Source organism: Zosterops lateralis (assembly GCF_965231275.1).
Source record: "Zosterops lateralis genome assembly, chromosome: 11".
NCBI classification, from domain to species: domain Eukaryota; kingdom Metazoa; phylum Chordata; class Aves; order Passeriformes; family Zosteropidae; genus Zosterops; species Zosterops lateralis.
In genome coordinates this window covers 21,050,241-21,068,674 of record NC_139771.1, presented here as the reverse complement: position 1 = coordinate 21,068,674, position 18,434 = coordinate 21,050,241, and the positions used below count along the sequence as shown (strand labels likewise).

The window sequence follows — 18,434 nt, the reverse complement described above, 5'->3', positions numbered from 1 at the left end:
AGCAAAGAAAAAAAGAAAGAAAAAGTTTAAAAAACCCCAAACAAACTGTGTTGAATCTGATTTTTCTGCCACTAAATTATGAATAATTCTCCTTCCTCCTCCTCAGCTCCCCCAGATCCCAGCTCTGCTGTGGTGCATCCCTGGACTCAGCTCCAGGCAGGGAAGCAAAAGCAAAGGAGAGGGAATCATTTGTACATAAATATTAACAAAAAAAAAAAAAAAAAAAAAAAAAAAAAAAAAATCTGTAGCTCCCACATAATTTGTTTTCTCATTAAGCAGCATCTGAGAGCACAGGGATATTTGATCTGTTAAAAATGCTTATTTAAATACTCCTCCTGGAGTTAATATTTTCCTCCTGAAGGCTGCTGTGCAAAAATCCATCTCTGGAATAGAAATAGGGGAAAAGCTGTGTTTGTTCAGGCCAGTTTTGTGCTCCATGAGAAGTTCTGTGACAGGACCACGGTGCTGATGTTGCTGTCCCACCACGAGGTGAGGATTCATGGAGTTTTCCAAGAGTTTTCCACATGTCAGCAGTGACTTACCCCAAATGAACATGATTAATAATTAACACTGTGCAGATTGTCATTATTGGAAAGCCCCTTGGGCTTTACCCAGTGAGAAATTTCAATTATTCAGAAGGATTAATAAACTGAATTTTTTTTCCCCTCACTTCATTTATCTGTTTGGGAGGGTTTTTTTATTATTATTTATTTTAGAGCACCTGCCTGGGGTGTGGGAAAGCCAAGGGAGTTCTCCCTGTGATCTTCCAGTGTCAAGGAAATTCTTCCCCCAATCTCTAAATTCCAGGGAATGTTTCCTCTGATCTCCAAATTCCATGGAATTCTCCTTATGATCTGTAGATTCCAGAGAATTCTCCCCATAATCTCCCAATTCCAGGGAGTGCATCTCATGATCTTCAAATTCCAGGGAGTTCTCCCCATGATCTGCAGATTTCAGGGAGTTCTCCCCATACAAATCCCAATTCCAGGGAGTTCTCCCAACAATCTCCAAATTCCAGGGAGTTCCCCCCACAAAATCCCAGTTCCAGGAAGTTTTCCCACAAAATCCCAGTTCCAGGGAGTTCTCCCCATGATCTGCAGATTTCAGGGAGTTCTCCCCATACAAATCGCAATTCCAGGGAGTTCCCTCTGTAAAAATCCCAATTCTAGGGAGTTCTCCCAACAATATCCCAATTCCAGGGAGTTCTCCCCGCAAAATCCCAGTTCCAGGGAATTCTCCCCATGATCTGCAGATTCCAGGGAGTTCTCCCCATAAAAATCCCGATTCTAGTGAGTTCCCTCCATAAAAATCCCAGTTCCAGGGAATTCTCCCAACAATATCCCAATTCCAGGGAGTTTCCTCCATACAAATCCCAGTTCCAGGGAGTTCTCCCCATGATCTGCAGATTTCAGGGAGTTCTTCCCATAAAAATCCCAATTCCAGGAGTTCTCCCCTGTCCCCAGGGCAGGGGGCACTGGGACACTCCCAGTCCTCCCAGTTCCCAGCTGGGGCTGGTGCAGGAGGTCGGAGCATCCTCACCAATTGAGGACTGGACCATACAGATGTTTTTCCCCTTTTTCCCAGCATTTCTAAAATAAAAAAAATCCCTTTCCCAGGTCACTGTTGGAAGGACGACAGAAGGAAAATGGGAATGACCGACTCTGGGTTAAGCAGCAAAAATCCCCCATCTTTGGGAAAAAAAAGGTGTTTTTCAGTAAAATTGTTCCAAACCAATGGTCTCTTATCAAGGTGGGGACAAAAGAGGCTGAGGGGACACAAAGCAGCTCCCAGGGAACATTTTTTGGTGCCTTTTTAGGTGGATAAATCAGAGCAGAGATGATCAGTGACACCAAATCCTTCCTAAAAGGGTAAAGGTGAACATCTCTAGGAATCAGCAGTGTTGTGTTCCCTTTTGTGCTCCCCGGGCTGGGATAATCCCGCATTTCTTTTTCCCAGGGAAGATGGAAAAAATGCTTTTTTCAGCCCTGGAGGCACCGAGGTTGATCCACGGCACAAGGGAGGGCTCTGCTGGAGGCCAACAGGAGTTACAGCACCACAAACCTCTGTCCTGCCCTCTAAAAAATGTGAGTTTGGATTTTAAATCTTGTATCACAAGCGCTTCAATCTCCCAGAGAAGCAATGATGGCAAGAGAGGATTTTTTTTTTTTTTTTTTTTTTTTTTTTTTTTTTTTTTTTTTTTTTTTTTTTTTTTTTTGGGAGATAATTTCTTAAATGTGGCTGGAAAAGCTGCAGGGGAAGGACTCAGTCCCAGTCCAGAGCTGTTCAACCCTCTGGGGGGAGATAAGGCAGCCAGACAAGATAAGGAATGACAGGAAAGTGCAGCTCAGGGCAGAGAGAAAATGTGCAGCCATAGGGAAAAAACATTAGAGCTGAGAAAACATCAAATTTTGGGGTGTTTCCCCAAAATCCAGCATTCCAGCCCGTCTTAACTCACTTTAGAATTGACATTTAGGAGTCTGAATGCAGCAAAAGTAAAGAAAGGTAAAGATTTCATTATCCAAAATCCCAGAGGGAATTTAAAACCAGTGCAAAATTCCCATGTCTGATGTTGAACAGACATTTCCCTGGGACGTGGGTTTGATCCAGACACAGCAAAGGCCCTGCCAGCTCCAGGACTGCAGAGCAGGAACAGCACAGGAGATAATGCCAGTCAGAGGGAAAAACAAATCCAGCGGGGAAAAGCAGCAAAAGAGAAGCAATAAATCAAAGTGATGGTCAGACAGGTCATTTCCACATTCCTGTTCCCAAAGCTGCTTCCCAGGCTGGTTATCCCAGAGAGCCCAGCAGGGGTTTTGGGGCAGAATTCCCACCTGAAGCAGGTTTTTCATGGATTGATTGGATAAAGGATTGGGAATCCCCAGCAGGGAGGTCAGGAACTGCCACATTTCACTCACCCCACATCAATCCCTGCTCTGAGCTGCCCCAAATCCTCATGGAGAGAGAGGGGAAAGGGGAGAAGAAAGAGCCCTGTTGTTTTGGGGTGGGTTTATTCTCCTGCAGGAAGAATAAATGGGATTCTCCCAGCCATAACCACATGGAATCCCAGGGTACAGAAGGTGCAGGGAGATCCCCTACAAGACCAACACACATCCAAGTAGTCAAACACACTATTTATTTTAATGCAGATTTGCAAGCCAAGTGTTGAAAATTCAGGACATTTCACATAAAGCACATTTGGTCCTCTTCCAAATTTCCCATCCCCAGTTAAATACTTCATGGATAAATAACAACCCAGCATACATGGCACTTTGAGTTAGGAAAACCTGATATTGCACATGATACCAAGAAATACAAGAAATTCAGCGAGTGGTTCCAGCACTGTTATCAGCTCCATTTTGATGCCATTGACTCATACAAAAGCTCTCATTTTGGTGCATACCAGGTGCCCTGTCTTTACAGAGAAAAAAAAAAACCTATCTAAGCAGTTTTAGAACAAAGAGGAAGAAAATAAATTGGCTCCTGAAGGAACAGAGAGTCTTTTATCACCAACCTTTGTGAGGATAAAGAACATTTCTATGGGAAGATGACTGTGACATCACCAGGCAACAGAAATTCCAGACAATTCCCAAGGGAAGCTGACCATGTCTGGCTGGAAGGCTGCAATTCCTGCCTGGGCTGTTCCCATTCTCAGCCACCTTCCCCTATTCCTGGCAATCCCAAAGAAAACACACAATGCCAAAACAGTTATGCAACTTCCTCACAGCTGTGGAATTCACTCTGGAATGGATTCTGTGCACAGTCCTGGCCTGGGATCCTCCCTGGCTTCAGGAGTTCAGAAGGCACAAACACACAGAGTGGCCAGTGTCACACTCAGGGAGCTGGACTGGGACAAACCTGGACCAGGAGAAGCCACCACTACACTCAGGGTGTGTCTGTCCTGGTGTCCTGTCCCTCCTGGTGTCCTGTTTCCTGTTCCTTGAATTCCTGTTCTCCTTGCAAACAGACAGCTCAGACCCTCCAATAATACCCAATCCTACAGGAGCTGGAATCAGCAGCTGCCTCAAACATCAAGGCAACCCATTCCACTGCAATATTTTGGGAAATTTTAACCTTTTTCTCTCTCCCCCCTCCAACCCTTCACCCCTTCAAACACACACAGTAAGACTAAGAAGACTTGATGATTAATATTTTTTCTTTTTTTTTTTTTTTTGCCTGAATACAAGATTCAACTGTCATGGAATAGAAGATTCTACAACAAAGTCCCTGAGATGCATTTGTACATTAAAAGATTCCAACAATAACCTCTCCAGCACAAACTTCATATTTATTAGAAATGTTTTGAGTTCCAACACGTGGTTTATGAAAACCAATGTTGTTGTAAGAAGGTGAAAATACAGCAGATAAAGTTGCCCTTGTATTTATTCCTCAATTTAAAAGTCATTAACCCAAAAAATAACATTCTACTACTTCAACTGTAGTTAAAAGTACGAAAGCAACAGGGAACCACTGAAAAAAAAAATTGTTATATTTAAATAATTGTTTTGGCCTCAGTTTGTTGTCATCCCTCAAGCCCTTAACTGCTTTCTTCCTGAAAGTTCACAGACATTCTTCCAGCATCTTAAAACAATCAAACAAACATCTCTTTTTAAGTGACTTTGGGTTCCAAACAAACATCTCTTTTTAAATGACTTTGGGTTCCACTGTATTTTGCAACCAGCTTGTCAAAAAAATACTTTTCCATCTTCCCAAGGAAGCTCAGTTTTCCCTGCTAGTGAAGAGAACTTAAGGCACTAACACATGAATCCTGTCAGGAATGTGAAAGAGTTTGTTCTTCATGTCCTGTGACACCAGTTCTTAGCAGCATCTCTCCTGAAAAGGCACTGAAACATGGCAAACAAGGAAATTTTAGGAACTTCTGCCTGAGTGGCTTTGCAATTCCCCCTTTTCTTCCCCCATTCCTTTTCCAAAAAAGGCACCTGGATTGGTTTGATCGCTGGTTCCTGCAGGTCCTGTCAGCTGTGAGTGTGAGGGATGTCACACACTACCCACAGCTCTTACACCACGGAATTATCTTTCCAAGAGTACACAGAGCAGTTTTGTTCAGCAAACCCAGTGGGTTCCTACCTGAGTAGACCTTAAGGTTTGTGTATTGCTAGTCAGAAAAAATTCAATAATTCGACTTGGTGTAAAAAATAAATTGCACTTCCCCACTCCTTGCCCGAACCCCGAGATCATCTCAAATTAAATTACCACACCCTGCTCTCGAGGGACATTTGTAACACAGCTACAAAGAGGTAGCTAAGTGGCCAAATTGCCTTCTTTTCCTTTTGAAATATATTCAGCCTTCATTTGCAACAACATTTTTCATTGGAGCCAAGAGCTGTCTGTGTGTTGAGGTGGCACAGGAGGCTCCCCCAGCCCGGAGGACTGAGCTCCAGCTCCTTTGTGTCCCCACAGGGGCCACCTGGGGGGCTCAGCCCGTGCAGGGAGCAGCTGGAGGGGGAGGAATGTCTGCAGAGGGATCCCCAGCTCCTCTGCAGTGTCCCTGCAGTCCCTCAGATCAGTCCCACCATCCTGTCGATCTGTCTCATGTAGTTGCTCTTCAGGGGCAGCAGGTATCTCCTCTCATCAGGGACTCTGTTACACTGTGAAAAAAAATTAAAATTTAAAAACTCAAATCCAAACCCAGGCAAGCCCATCCCCTCTGCAATCCTTTCAGACCTTCCCAGCACAGAAAATTGTACCAACACTTTTTACTCCAACTTTCCCTCGTTCTTTGCAGATTTCCAGCACAAATGCCATAAATGAGCAGCAAGTGTTTCCTCAGTGCAGGCTGCAGCTTCCCAACACACAGCACAGCTTGTTGTGCGACTGAGATCTCCTTCACTATGACAACTGTGAACGTTTAAAATAATGCTCTTTTTCTGGAGCTTTGTGGGGAGGAGGGAAGGAATAACACCAGAACCCACCAGCAGAGATTTTAAAAACTGAATTGTCCTGAACTGCTCTAGTGAAAGGTGTCCCTGCCCATGGGGGTGGAATGAGGTGTCTTTAAGGTCCTTTCAACTGGAATCATTTTGTGATTCTGTGATAAAAAACAGATCAGTTCTGGTTGGTGATGGGCACTGGAGCCACAGCTCAGCTGAGGCCTTGCTAAGAAAAATCCCCTTTACACCCTCCAAAACCACACTGAGGGAGACCAGGCTTGGTTTAGAGCACCCTCCGCTTCTCCCTTTGCCCCTGACAGCAACACTGGAGGGTTTTAAGGGCGAAGCAAAGAGGAAAGGGAAAAATAATTGGAAGTAAATTAACAAAGAACAAAAAAATTGCTGCAAAACACTTGAAAGGGGACAGATTTCACCTTCACCTGAATCCCTGAAGTGATCCCATCAATGCTGCTGCTGAAAGTGCTTTTCATGGGAGCTTCTCGGGTATTTAATATTTCTAAAGGAAATCCCCAGTACCACTTCCAAAGGGCTCTGTTTGTCCTGCCTGCTCACCTCCCTCCCCCAGGCAGGAGCTTTCCTTACATTGGAGCTGAAGTTGGCTGCCTTGAGCTCGGTGGGTTTGGATTTTTGGGAGCTCTCCTCCTCCCCAGGGAGGATGTCCTCCCACAGTGAGTTCCTGAACCGCTCGTCCACGGACACGATGTGGCCCTCAGTAGTAAACATGAACTTATTCCCAGATTTGTGCACTGGATTCTCTTCATCAAACAACTGAAGGAGAGATGGGAGAGAGAGTCATTGGAGGTGTACCACATCCTTCATCTCTCAGTGACAAGGAAACAGGTACTCACGCTTTGAAGGGTCACACAAAAATAGCTTTTAGTGCTAAATAATGCTGGAGCAAATGGAAATAAATGGTCTTAATGCAAGGGATGGATCTGAGCAGTTAGAAGAGGAGAGCAGAATAAAAACTTCTCCCACAACTTCGAGTGCCCTTATTTTTCTAAGCTGCTCTGTGAGGCATTTTTAGGCTGGCATCCACTCAGCCACAGATTTATTTGGTTTTCTGCACTAAAGGAGATTTGAGAACAGGGGCTCAGCCCAAAAGCTTTCTCTGTGAGTGCCAAAGCCCAGCGGGGAGAAAGCAGAGGCTGCTCCAGGCAGGAGGGCTGCAAGCAGCAATTAGCTCAGAGCTGAGCAGCAGCTCCCTCCAGTCCTGCTCCCTCTCCTTTCCAGCCTCCTCCCAAAAATCTGCATCTCTCCAGGTCCAGGAACCACTCCTGGGCAGCTGCCCCACCTCAGAGATGGGGCTGAGGTCAAAGGAGAGGAGCTCAGCCTGAACTAACCCCATCCACAAACCCCAGAGCCCAGCAGCTTGTCATTAATGATGTCCCCAACCCAACCCAGCTTCTAATTAATAATTAATGACCTCCTGGCCCCTGCTCTGCCATGTCTGTGCACAGTGAGGAACAGGCACGTACCAGGTACAGATATTTACAGGTTTCACTGAGGAAGAAGCTCTCCATCCGATCCTCCTTGGTCTTCTCCACCACGTGGTGCAACGTGGCGTAGCCACACCTGCAACATTGGACATTGGTCTGGGCTGAGCCCCAGCTCTGCTGCCCTCAGGCTGCTCCCCAGATATTCCTCCACTCCTCAGCATTCCAGCTGCCAGGGGTGAAGGGCAATGGAGCGATTGTGCTGTGCAAGCACTCCCTGGTTATTGGTTCTGGGGTGCTGAGGGCTCTGGGATCGCCTGAACCCCGCTCAGCAGCAAGGTCTGACCTGGCCAATCATTACACATTGAATGATTGGCCAGGAATCAATCTAGGAAATTGAGTCAATTAGTAACAAGGAATAAAAATTCATTGTCTTCCCCCTGAGCCTGGCAAGAAGTTCAGCTGCTCAGTATTAAAGTCAGGATTCAGAACTGGGAGCTGATATCCAACAGCATCTGCCTTAGGGGCCATCCCTCAGTTCAGCTGAACACCAGGAGGTGAGAAATAATCCTGCAGCATCCCTAGGAAAAATCCCAGCTACTATTTTCAGCAGTTTTTAGCAGCTGATCATGACCAATGCATTTGGAAAGGCAGTGATAAAATTCCTAAGGTACAAAGTTGCCACTGGACTGTAATTTCATTTTCAGATGGGAAAGAAAGAAGTGCTCGATAAATAAATAAATCATCACTTGTGGCTTTCAAGGAGGGCTGGGTTTTCTGGTTTACCTACATGTGGCAGACTGGATTCTATATAATATTTGTATAATAAAATGGAGGTATATAGCACTGAGAGAAGAAAAGAACATTGAAGACTGACTTTGCTTTTGTATATTTTTCCAAACTCTGCAGAATATCCATTCCCACATGAAGGTAAAACGGGTTCTTTGTGGCCTAAATAAGGAAGACAGACAAGAGTTAGAGTCAGCAATTTTGAAATGTTGTAAAAATAACACAACAAAGGCCTATTGGTACCAGAGTCTTGTGTATCACAGCAAACTTATCTTTATGGGAGCATGACTTGGATTAGCCAGTGCAAGCTTCTCACATTTGCTTTAGAGCAAATCCTAGAAAACCTGCAGTAAATCCAAACTCTCTGATCCCTTCCTTGTAGGCAGACAGTTTAGTTTATTGTATCTGTGCCTGGACAGTAGTGCAAGGAAAGCTGTTACATTTACTTTCAACAATTTTGGTTCAGCAGTCACAGGTCTCTGCCTTGTAAAAAATCTGCCAGCAGCTTTTAGAAAAGGTTGTTTAGTGTTGATTTTTTTGCCTGCCTTATAAAAAAGACTATTTTTGAAGCAAACAGCAGAGCAACAACATTGCACAACACTCAGAGACTTCCATGTGACAACAGACAGCTCCAGGGCTGCCAAAATTCAGCTGGCCACAAGTCGGGGGGGAAAAAGGACTTTCTGAACAAAAGAATTTTGGCCAAGCCGTGATGTGCAGCTCAGAAAAGTCAAATACCTGATAGAGAAGATATGTGGATTCCACCAGCTCTGGTCTCAGTGGGTAGAAGGGAACATCTGGGGCCTGCAGCTGCCAGTTGTACCTCTCTGGGAGGGCTCCATAGCGTTTCCATATGGCATAATAGAAGGCATGGAGACAAATGGCATCTTCCACATCTCCTATCAACACCTGGGCACCCGAGCAGCCAGAGAAACACACACACTTAGAGCTGTGTCAACTCATCTCCCATGAAACACACAGAAAATAACCCCCAGGAAGTACTAATGTATTCATTCTTTGCAGTAAGAGCTTTAGCAGAGCCTCACAGCACAGAATACAAACTTAAAAGAGGGAAGTTGAAAGTGTCTCAGATCCAGCAGAGAGCAGGGCAGGCCTCCCCACATCGTTGTGTTAATGCAGAGCTGGACTGAACTCTTATCAGAGCTGCAAACCCACAGGGGGGAGCTCAGCTCAGAACTCAGAGTCATTCTCAATTCAGGATTAGGATGGGCCTTTCTACTCGACCTTTCCCAGAAGGAAAGCTGACCTGCAGTCCGGGGAAGAAGGCCTGCAGAGAGTCAATCCAGGTGTTCATCAGCTGGCCCGTGTACATGTTCACGTTGACGTACAGGGGAGGGTCACCTTCTCCTTCATTGCAGGCCTCCCGACTGCCAGGGAACAAACAACAGCAACATGGAAATGTTCTGCTTGAGGAGAGCACAGCACAGTGCCCCAGCACAGCCAGGCAGCCTCTGCTTTGCTGGCCTGGGCACCCAAACATGCTCTCAGAGAGGTTAATTCATAAATTCATCCTATCTTAGAGCTCTGCCAGCAGAATCTCTACCAAAAAGTCATGCTAGGCAAGATCAGGCTTTCAGAGGAACAAAGCAGCCAATTTAATGCATTTCTTTTGCAGTGACAGATTTTTCTCAGCTTTAACATTTATAAATGGGGCAGGAACCAGTTTGGCTTCTCTGCACTCCATCAGTTGCTGAGGGATGAGGAGACTACCATGGAAATGAGATTTTGCTTCTTACAGTAAAAAGAACAGATTTCCTAGAGCGTGACACAAAGGACTATCAACAGCTGTGTTTCTGATCTTGCAGGAGGATTCACTGCTCAGGGAACTGCTGCTGACATGAATCACATACCCTCTCCTCAGGTGGTTCTGGATGTTCTGATAAGCAGCGTTGAACATCTCCAGGTCCTCCTTTTCCCCAAAGAGGATGTAGGACTTCAGCAGGTATTCATAGAATGAATCTGAGCCTGCCCCCAGTCCACTCTGCTTCCCAACCCAGTGACCAGTCTGGATGTTCACAACATTTCCTATCAGAACAAACAAAAAGTTTAGTCTGAGGCTGCAGAGAAAAACAATCCAGCCAAGACTTGGGAATATTACACGTTCAGAAATTCCCAAGGAGGAAGGCTCAAAGATTAACATCAGATGAAGTGTTACAATGGTGCATTCATCTGAGGAACACCCACACACATGCAGTTATTTTAAGTACTTTTAGTCACCTGCCAATCTGAATTATATTAACGGGGACACAAATCAGGGCCTTCAGTTCCATTCTCCAGTTTTGTGAAAAATTCAATTTGAAAACCTGTGCCCTAAGGAGTCTTTCAGAGACTCCAATTTTCTTACAAAAGCCCAAAGTGCCATTTGTTCCACTGGGAACACCAGGAGAAGGAGACTGAACAGCTCCAGAGGGAGCAGAAGGACAAAGGTGAGGACACATGCAGGAGTGTGGCCTGATGGCACAGCCTGAGCCCCCAGACATTACCCAGCAGTCCAGTGTTATTGCTCCTGAGGCTCCACAGGGCCTTCACAGCTCTCCTGGCCACCCACTCGAAGGTGGAATCACCAAGCAGCCTGCTGAGGATCCCAAACTCCACCAGCAAGGATCCAGCTCCTGCTGTGCACGTCTCATTGTGGCTGTCTGGAGGAACCCCCTTCTTCAGGTTCACCTGTGAACAGGGACAGTCAACAGGGGCTGCACTCGGCCAGCTCTGCTCACAGTGCACCCTCACCTGCAGGAACAAGCCTTTGGGATAGTTTTTGCATCTTCACTTTCAGGAACAAGCCTTTTGGGTAGTTTTTGCACCCTCACCTTGATGAACAAGCTTTTTGGGTAGTTTTTGCACCCTCACCTTCAGGAACAAACCTTTCGGGTATTTTTTGCACCATGTGAAGCATGGAATGTGCCCACAGACACAAAACCAGCAGGCTGCTGCTTGGAAAGCTTTCCTGTGGAATTCCTGACATTCTTCTTCCAGCTTTACAGCACCATGCTTAAAGTGGGCAAGCCTCATTTTTCTCTTATATTTGCTAACCCTTGCAAACTTCACTCCACTTTTTCATGCTTTCCACTCAACATTCAGGCTTTTCTTTCTTTGCTGCCCCTCAGTTTGTGCTGCTGAAACCAAGAGGTTCCTCAGTGGGTGCTCCTCCCCTTCCCCATGGAACACAACACTGAAGGGAAGTTACACCACCCTCAGCTGCTTTGCCAGGCCCTGAACAGAAGTGAAAATTCACATTTCTACAGCCTGGCAGGTCTGGAGGAAAAGCAGTGCTGCTGCTGTCTCCAGAAATGAAGAGCAGCCAGGCAAGTGGTAATTATAGTTTTGCAGTTTAGGATTGTTCCAGTAGTAGTGACATCCTTCTCCTTGCCAATGCATCTGCTTAAAACAAGAGGCTGCAGCATCCAAGAATCCCAGAGTATCAAGTACCCACTGAGCAGTCTTCAGGAAAATGATAAATTCCAAGCCCAGTATGATAAATATTTCAGGAGAGATTTATTCTAATAGAATTGTTTTAGCAGCAAGTCACCAATAGAGTCACTTTCCTCAGCTATTTGCCTTTACAGTGTTCCTTGTTAATGACAGTATTGTTTGCTGCTGTGTGACACAGGGCAGGGAATGCTCCAGCCAAACAGCACAGAAACAAATGACTCCTGACCCACAGTGAAAAATCAGCCCAGGGAAAACATTTACTAGATAGAAGGAGCAACTTGTATCACCAAAACTTAGGGCAGTGTCCCCCTGTGTAACCCAGAGCAGGCTTAACACCTCAAGGACACATAAAAGGGCACAAAATTTCAGCTGTAGGATTCTGAAATGCTGCTTTGAGGCTGCTGTGTGCACTCACCCGAGGGTAGGGGATGCCAGTCTTGGTGTTCTCAAAGGCTGGGAGCAGCCTCACTGCCAGGTCATGGGCCAAGTGCAGCAGCTCATTGTCATAATCCTTAATGGTCATGTCCCCAAAGGGCTGCTTGCTGTCTGTGATGATGATGTGGGCAGACAGCAGGCTTCCCAAAACCCTGTGGGAAAAGGAAAATTCAGGTTTTCAGTCTGTTCTGAACCTCATTCTTATCTAAACATCTCACTGGTGTCATGTCTGACAGAATTATTACTTTGTGCTCCTTACAGGCACTACACAAACTGATTTGGTTTTCCCCCAGTAGAAGTGAACACAGGTAGAAGTCATGCTGTGGTCAGCCACAGTATCCCAAAAGCTGCTTCTGCAGAATTTACCCAACCCAGGAGCTCTTGTAACAAGTGTGTTGAGGAGTGAAGACCTCTCTGTCTCTGCAAATGGCAGGAAGGCTGTCACAGAAACTTTGTACTCAGAAAAAAGAAAGCCTAGCCAAGTGAAGCAGGAATGAACACAGCTTGAGACACTCAGAAAAATGAAACCCTTTAAAACCAGACAGTATCTAAACTCATTTCCAAGACAGAGGAGTCTTTTTCATCTAAAATGAAAGTGCAAGTGAGCAGAAGTCCATGAAACAAAAACAAACCAGGGAAAAGCTGTCCCAGGGTTGTTTGCAGGCACAGATCTGAGTCTCTGCTGCAGGAGTGACAGCAGAAAAGCAGAGTCTGCAAGCACAGAGCCAACCACTGTCTCCTGCTCCAGGTCACACGGGACTGATTAAAATTGTTTCCAATATGAAAGGATGGAGTATTTTCATAGAATATTAAGAAACAACTGACTTGAGGAACAATTTAGGGAATAAAGCCTGCCAAAGACCTCCTAATCAATGATTTTACTTTGAATTACACAAGCCTTCGACCTTGGTACTGCTTTAAAGACAGAAACTCAGCACCACATACCTGATTGTTGCCTCAAAAACTTGGACTGTTGAGTCTTTGTCAAATGAAACTGTGTCAATCACCAACTTCACTGCCTTCTGGAATTCTGAGGAGTTCCCCATGACCTTTTAAAGAAGAACAAAGCTAGTTTGTATAATTGTTGCTCTAGAAGAGAATGGCAAATTCACATCTTAGCCCAGCAGTCAGATTTAGCACACTGAGTGCTCAAACTGCCTGAACTATTCAAGAGTTAAGTTCAAAACATAACCCAACTTGCAGAACAATGCAGTTTGATTTAATGTTTATTTGACCAAAGGCCAGTCCAACCTTTCAGGTTCCTGCCCCAGCACTGCACATAAAGAGCTCCCTTGTGCCTGTTTCCTACAGGTCTAACCTGGGAAGTGAATCCACTGCATCCAGAGACAGATGTAAAATCAGCCTGAGCTTTAGGGGAGCAGCAATGTAGAAGGAAAACAGGTTCCTGCTTGCCTGTGCTCACAAAAAGGCTGGGACATACCTAAATTTTTAAGCAAAGCACCAGGTGCCAGCTGTCCCCATTACCCAGAGCCAGGGGAGAAGCACTATGAGTTTGATCTGAGCAATGAGGAGCAGAACAGGCTTTCCCCCATGCAGCAGCTTCTGAAACAGGAGAGATTTTAGCAACCAGAACCTTTACACTTGAGAAAAGAAGTTAAGACTGCCCTGGTGGTGATGGAGGATAGGAAGGCACCGTTAGCAGCCACAGAGGACACATCTCCAATTTCTCTGCCAATAAAACCCAACATTTCCCCAATTCTGCTTTCGGTTCTGCTCAGATGGGAATAAAGAAACCTGCTGGGGTCTCTGCAAATGCACAAACATGAGGAGCTCTTCCTCATGATTCCAAACCCTGGTACTAACACAGAAATCAGCTGCTCCTCACTTTATCTTCCAGTTTCATCAGAAATGCAGGTGAGAAGCAGCTTTGTGGGTTTTCCCTTCCTTCCTTTCACCACTCTTCACACAGATCTGTGTGTCAGTCAGGCCCTCTCTGCCAAGTGAAACAGCCAGAGCTCTTCCAGCTATTGTGCACACCATGAACCCTCTTCCTGATGGATCTCTCAGCAGCTCACAGCAGCTCCAGCTCAAACCCACCCATCCTGAGCACCAGAGGGATGGCATATCCCAAAGAGATCACGTCTGAACCTTGAGGAGGAGCTCTAAAATTTCCACTGCCTCTTCTGGAAATCTCTGCTGACATCCCCAACTATTCTCATTCTGTCACTCCCATGTGACAGTGCTGGTTTGTGATCCAGCTGTTAGCTCACGATCCAGCTGTTTGCACCACCTGGGCAAGTCTTGGGGAGCACCCCCAGCCAGGGCAGGTCCCAGGGGTGACCAGAGCAGTCCCTGGGGTGGCCAGGGCAGGTCTCAGGGCAGTCCCAGGGCGGCCAGGGCAGTCTCAGGGTGACCAGGACAGTCCCAGGGGTGACCAGGACAGTCCCAGGGTGACCAGAGCAGTGTCCCCACACCCAGGACTCACCGCCAGCGTGTCCAGTGCGTCGATCAGCGTCAGGGAGTAGTTCCCCAGCACGTCATTGATGTTCAGGTTGGAGCTGGAAGGGCAAAATCACAGAATTGTTAAGGTTGGAAGAGATCTGTGCAGATCATCCAGTCCAACCTCCTGTCCAGGAGTGTCCAGGTAGGTCTGGAATGTCTCCAACTCCTTGGGCAGCTGTTCCAGAGCTCTGCCCCACTATGGAAAGAATTTAATTCCAGTATCTGAAGGGAGACTATAAGAAATATGGAGAGGGACTGGAGTGACAGGACAAGAGGAAATGGCTTCAAACTTAAGGGGAATAGGTTGACACCGGACATTAACAGGAAATTCCTCCCTGTGAGGGTGGGCAGGCCCTGGCACAGGGTGCCCAAGGCCAGGCTGGAGCACCTGGGACAGAGAAAGGTGTCCTTGCCATGGCAGGGGTGACACTGGGTGGACTTTAAGATCTCTCCCAACCCAACCCACTCCACGATTCATACAGAGGTGGAACTTGTATTTTAGCTTACGGCCATTACCCACTGTCCCGGGGCCGGGCAGCACCGGGAGGGGACTGGGACCGGCCTGAGCCCCCGGGAGACACACCCGGACCGGTGCCAGGCCCACCCCGCTCCCTTTCCTGGTCCCCAGCAATCATTCCCGGTCCCCACAACCGCCCCCGGTCCTCCACAGCCATTCCCGGTCCCAGCAGCCATTCCCGATCCCCCACAGCCATTCCCAGTCCCGTCCCAGGTTCCCATAGCCATTCCCAGTCCCCACAGCCACTCCCGGTCCCTAAGGAGCCATTCCCGGTCCCGGTCCCGGTCCCCCACAGCCGCTCCTGGCCCCCGCAGCAGTTCCCTTTCCCATTCCCGATCCCCCACAGCCGTTCCCGGTCCCATTCCCGGCCCCCCACAGCCATTCCCGTTCCCCACAGCCCTTCCCTTTCCCATTCCCGGTCCCCCAGCCGCTCCGGCCCCGCTCCGGGCCGCACTCACGGGTCGCGGCGGTCGGGCCCTCTGCCGCGGCAGTGCAGCGGGTCGAGCTCGTCGCGGGGGAAGGCGTGCTCCATGTAACTGTCGTAGCCGAAGACGAACATGCCCCGGGCGGCGTCCCGCAGCCGGGCCCGCAGCTGCGGCGGGAAGGCGCCGCTGTAGCGCCGCTCGTACTCATCGCCGCCCGCCGCCGCGCCCCACAGCCGGGCCCCGCGCCCCGCAGCGCCCGCGGGCGGGCCGGGCAGCGCGGGCGGCCGCGGGCCGGGGCAGGGCAGGCGCGGGTGCAGGCAGAGCCCGCGGGCCAGCGCGGGCAGCAGCGCCAGCAGCGCCTGCAGCCCGAGCCGCAGCAGCAGCAGCCCCAGCACCACCGACCGCCATCGCATGGCCGCCCGCGCATAGCGCAGCGGCGCCGCCCGCACCGCGCCGCGGCCGCTTTAAGAGCGGAAGGGAAACTCGCGTTGGGAGAGGCGCAAAGCCCGCCCTGCCGCGCTGCTATTGGTGGAGACAGGAGGGGCGGCCAGCCATAGGGCGAGCGGAGTGTCAGTCAAGGGCAGCGCCCGGCGGCGTTAAAGGGGCGGCGCGGAGCGGGGCTGTCGTGGCACGGCCCGTGGTCGGGGCGGGGCCGGACGGGCCCGGGCGATGGGCCGTGCCCCGGTACCGGGCCCTGCCCCGCGGTCACGGCCACTCCCAGACCGCTCCGGGCCGGGACACAGCCGGGAAAGGCCCCGGGGTGCCGGTGACAGCGGCAGGAATTCCTCCGTGGACAGGGCGGTCAGGCCTTGGAACTGCCCGGGGAGGTTTGGGGTGCCCAAGGAAGGGCTGGGGACACGGTGGGCTCCGGGCACAGCTGGGCCGCGATGAGCCTGGGGGGCTTTCCCAGCGATCCGGGATTCTGGGAGACGTGTGGGCCAGGCCGGGGCCGGCACCAGGAGCCCCTCAGGGCTGGTACCGGCACCGAGAGCCCCTCGGGGCCGCCCTGCAGCTCCAGAACACGGCAGGGACCGAGCCAGGCCAGGGCCGGCACCAGGAGCCCAGGCTGGGGCTGGTACCGACACCAGGAGCCCCTCAGGCCCGCCCTAGAGCCCCAAAACATGGCAGGGAAGGAGCCCAGGCCGGGGCAGGAGCCTCTTAACCCGGCAGAAGGGGATTGCGGTGAGAGGAAGCCGAGCCTCTCTCGGGCCAGCATCGTGCAGGAGGAGGAGATGGACACAGGCAGGGATTTCCATCGCAGTGACCCGACAACAACGTGGCAAACACAGCATCATCACAGGTGTGAGCAGAGCTGACAAGGGCCAGCTGTGGATGTGAAAGTGAACACGCTCCGGCAGTGCTGGTAAAACCAAAGCGCTTGAAGATAAGCGAAAGAACAGAAAGAAACCGCAGCTGGGGGAGGTAAAGAGGAAAGCCAGTTCTGAGCTGCCTCAGCAGCATGGCAGGGCACTTGTCACTGAACTGAGCTGCCCTTCCACGCTGGAGTTGAATCCTGTCACCAAAGTGCCTGGTTTGTTACAAGGAAAGGGGACAGAATATGAAAAATTAGGGAAAAATAAAGGACTTATTATGCACAGACGGACAATCAGACAATAATGATCTGGATTTCAGAGTAGTTCAGAAGTCAGATCTTTGTTTTCCAGTTATTGTAACAGAAACAGCAGAATGAATAAATCCAAACCAAGTGTCAAACACAACTCAGTGGTTCATCCAGACTTCAGGATGCTGATTCTGGACAAAATCCTCTAACCTGGCCAGTTCCCTTCCTCAGTCTGCAGAATTCATGGATCTTTTCAATGTTATTCAAACCAAGAAGGGAATTCTTTTATTTGTTCTCCTCCTTGTTGCAAAGACTGAAGTATCCACACCCCACGTTAACACAGTTACACAAAAGCACCTTAACAGTTTACTTTACTCTTGAGACTCTTGTGAGAATCAAGTTTAGCTTTAAATTTCACACACAACAACTTTTTCTTCCTCTACTGACATATCTGCTCTGTTTATTGAATAATATGGTTCAGGAACTTCAACCCAATGGGTCTTTTCAGAGAGAAACACAACTGAGACCAACCAGTGCTTCCAGTACCAGAACAAAAATAATCAGAAATGGGAATTTCACAGCCTGGCCTCTCAAAACACAACATTTAAAGTCACTCTCCAGATGAAGTTATGTGGTTAAAGATACCCAAATGTTTCCCAGAATTTGATAATGAGGGTTCTTAGATATTTCTAACAATAGTAAAAGCAGCTGTCCTACTACAGATGAATATGCAAAAAAAAAGTGGTTTTCAACAACACTTTATTGAAGCACTTCAAAATTATCACAATGATAGATGTTGCCTTTAACAGAACAAAACCTGTCATGTCATAATTAAAAGGCACTAATCCTGGCACAAAGGTCTACTTACCCACCTTCCACTGGGAGAGAAATAAAAACATCAAGTATTTCACTTCTCCTTTGAAAGAGTTTGTGCAAAGCCCCTCTGAGTGCCATTCTGTGTTTGCCATTGGAGTGACAACCAGAGAAAACCCCTCTGTTTCACCACAACACGCAGCATCTGCAGCCCTAAAGCAGCAGAACACTCTCTGAAGGGTTGTGATCTGGTGAGACAAGTTCTGCACTCATTTTTTGGGAACTAAAGCCCTGAAGCTCAGGCACTCACACATTACTTCTCCTTTAACACGATTCACTGTCTGTGTCAGCTTAGAAACACAGCTCAAGATCCTGGCTTTCCTTGTTTTGGGATCCACACTGGTCAGGTCAGTGCAGGACAAGGCAGGGAGCAGTGCTGGGCATGCTGGGGGAGCACAGATCCTGCACAAAGCAAACCAGGACTGCACTGCACAGCCACGACAAAGGAAACCTCAGGGGAGTTAAAAGCTCGATAATCCTGCTAAGCCATACCTCAGGTTATTACAGATCCCTGCACAACATTCCTAGATTCAACACAGAGACTGTTTAAGGCATTTTCTTTGGCCTTTACTT

The 18,434-nt window shown here is 48.3% G+C and overlaps 1 protein-coding gene across 1 annotated transcript; it reads right to left on the bottom strand.

Moving 5' to 3' along the window:
• Positions 1-3,116: 3,116 nt before the first annotated feature.
• On the bottom strand, positions 3,117-15,840 carry EDEM1 (ER degradation enhancing alpha-mannosidase like protein 1; the record flags this gene model as incomplete). Its single annotated transcript, XM_083869669.1, has 12 exons — positions 3,117-5,606; positions 6,492-6,677; positions 7,388-7,484; positions 8,223-8,296; positions 8,873-9,043; positions 9,402-9,522; positions 10,006-10,180; positions 10,639-10,822; positions 12,003-12,174; positions 12,968-13,071; positions 14,469-14,541; positions 15,461-15,840. The coding sequence occupies 12 exons, from the start codon at positions 15,838-15,840 to the stop codon at positions 5,517-5,519; spliced, it is 1,827 nt and encodes a 608-aa protein (XP_083725795.1). The 3' UTR covers positions 3,117-5,516.
• Between the last annotated feature and the right edge of the window lie 2,594 nt (positions 15,841-18,434).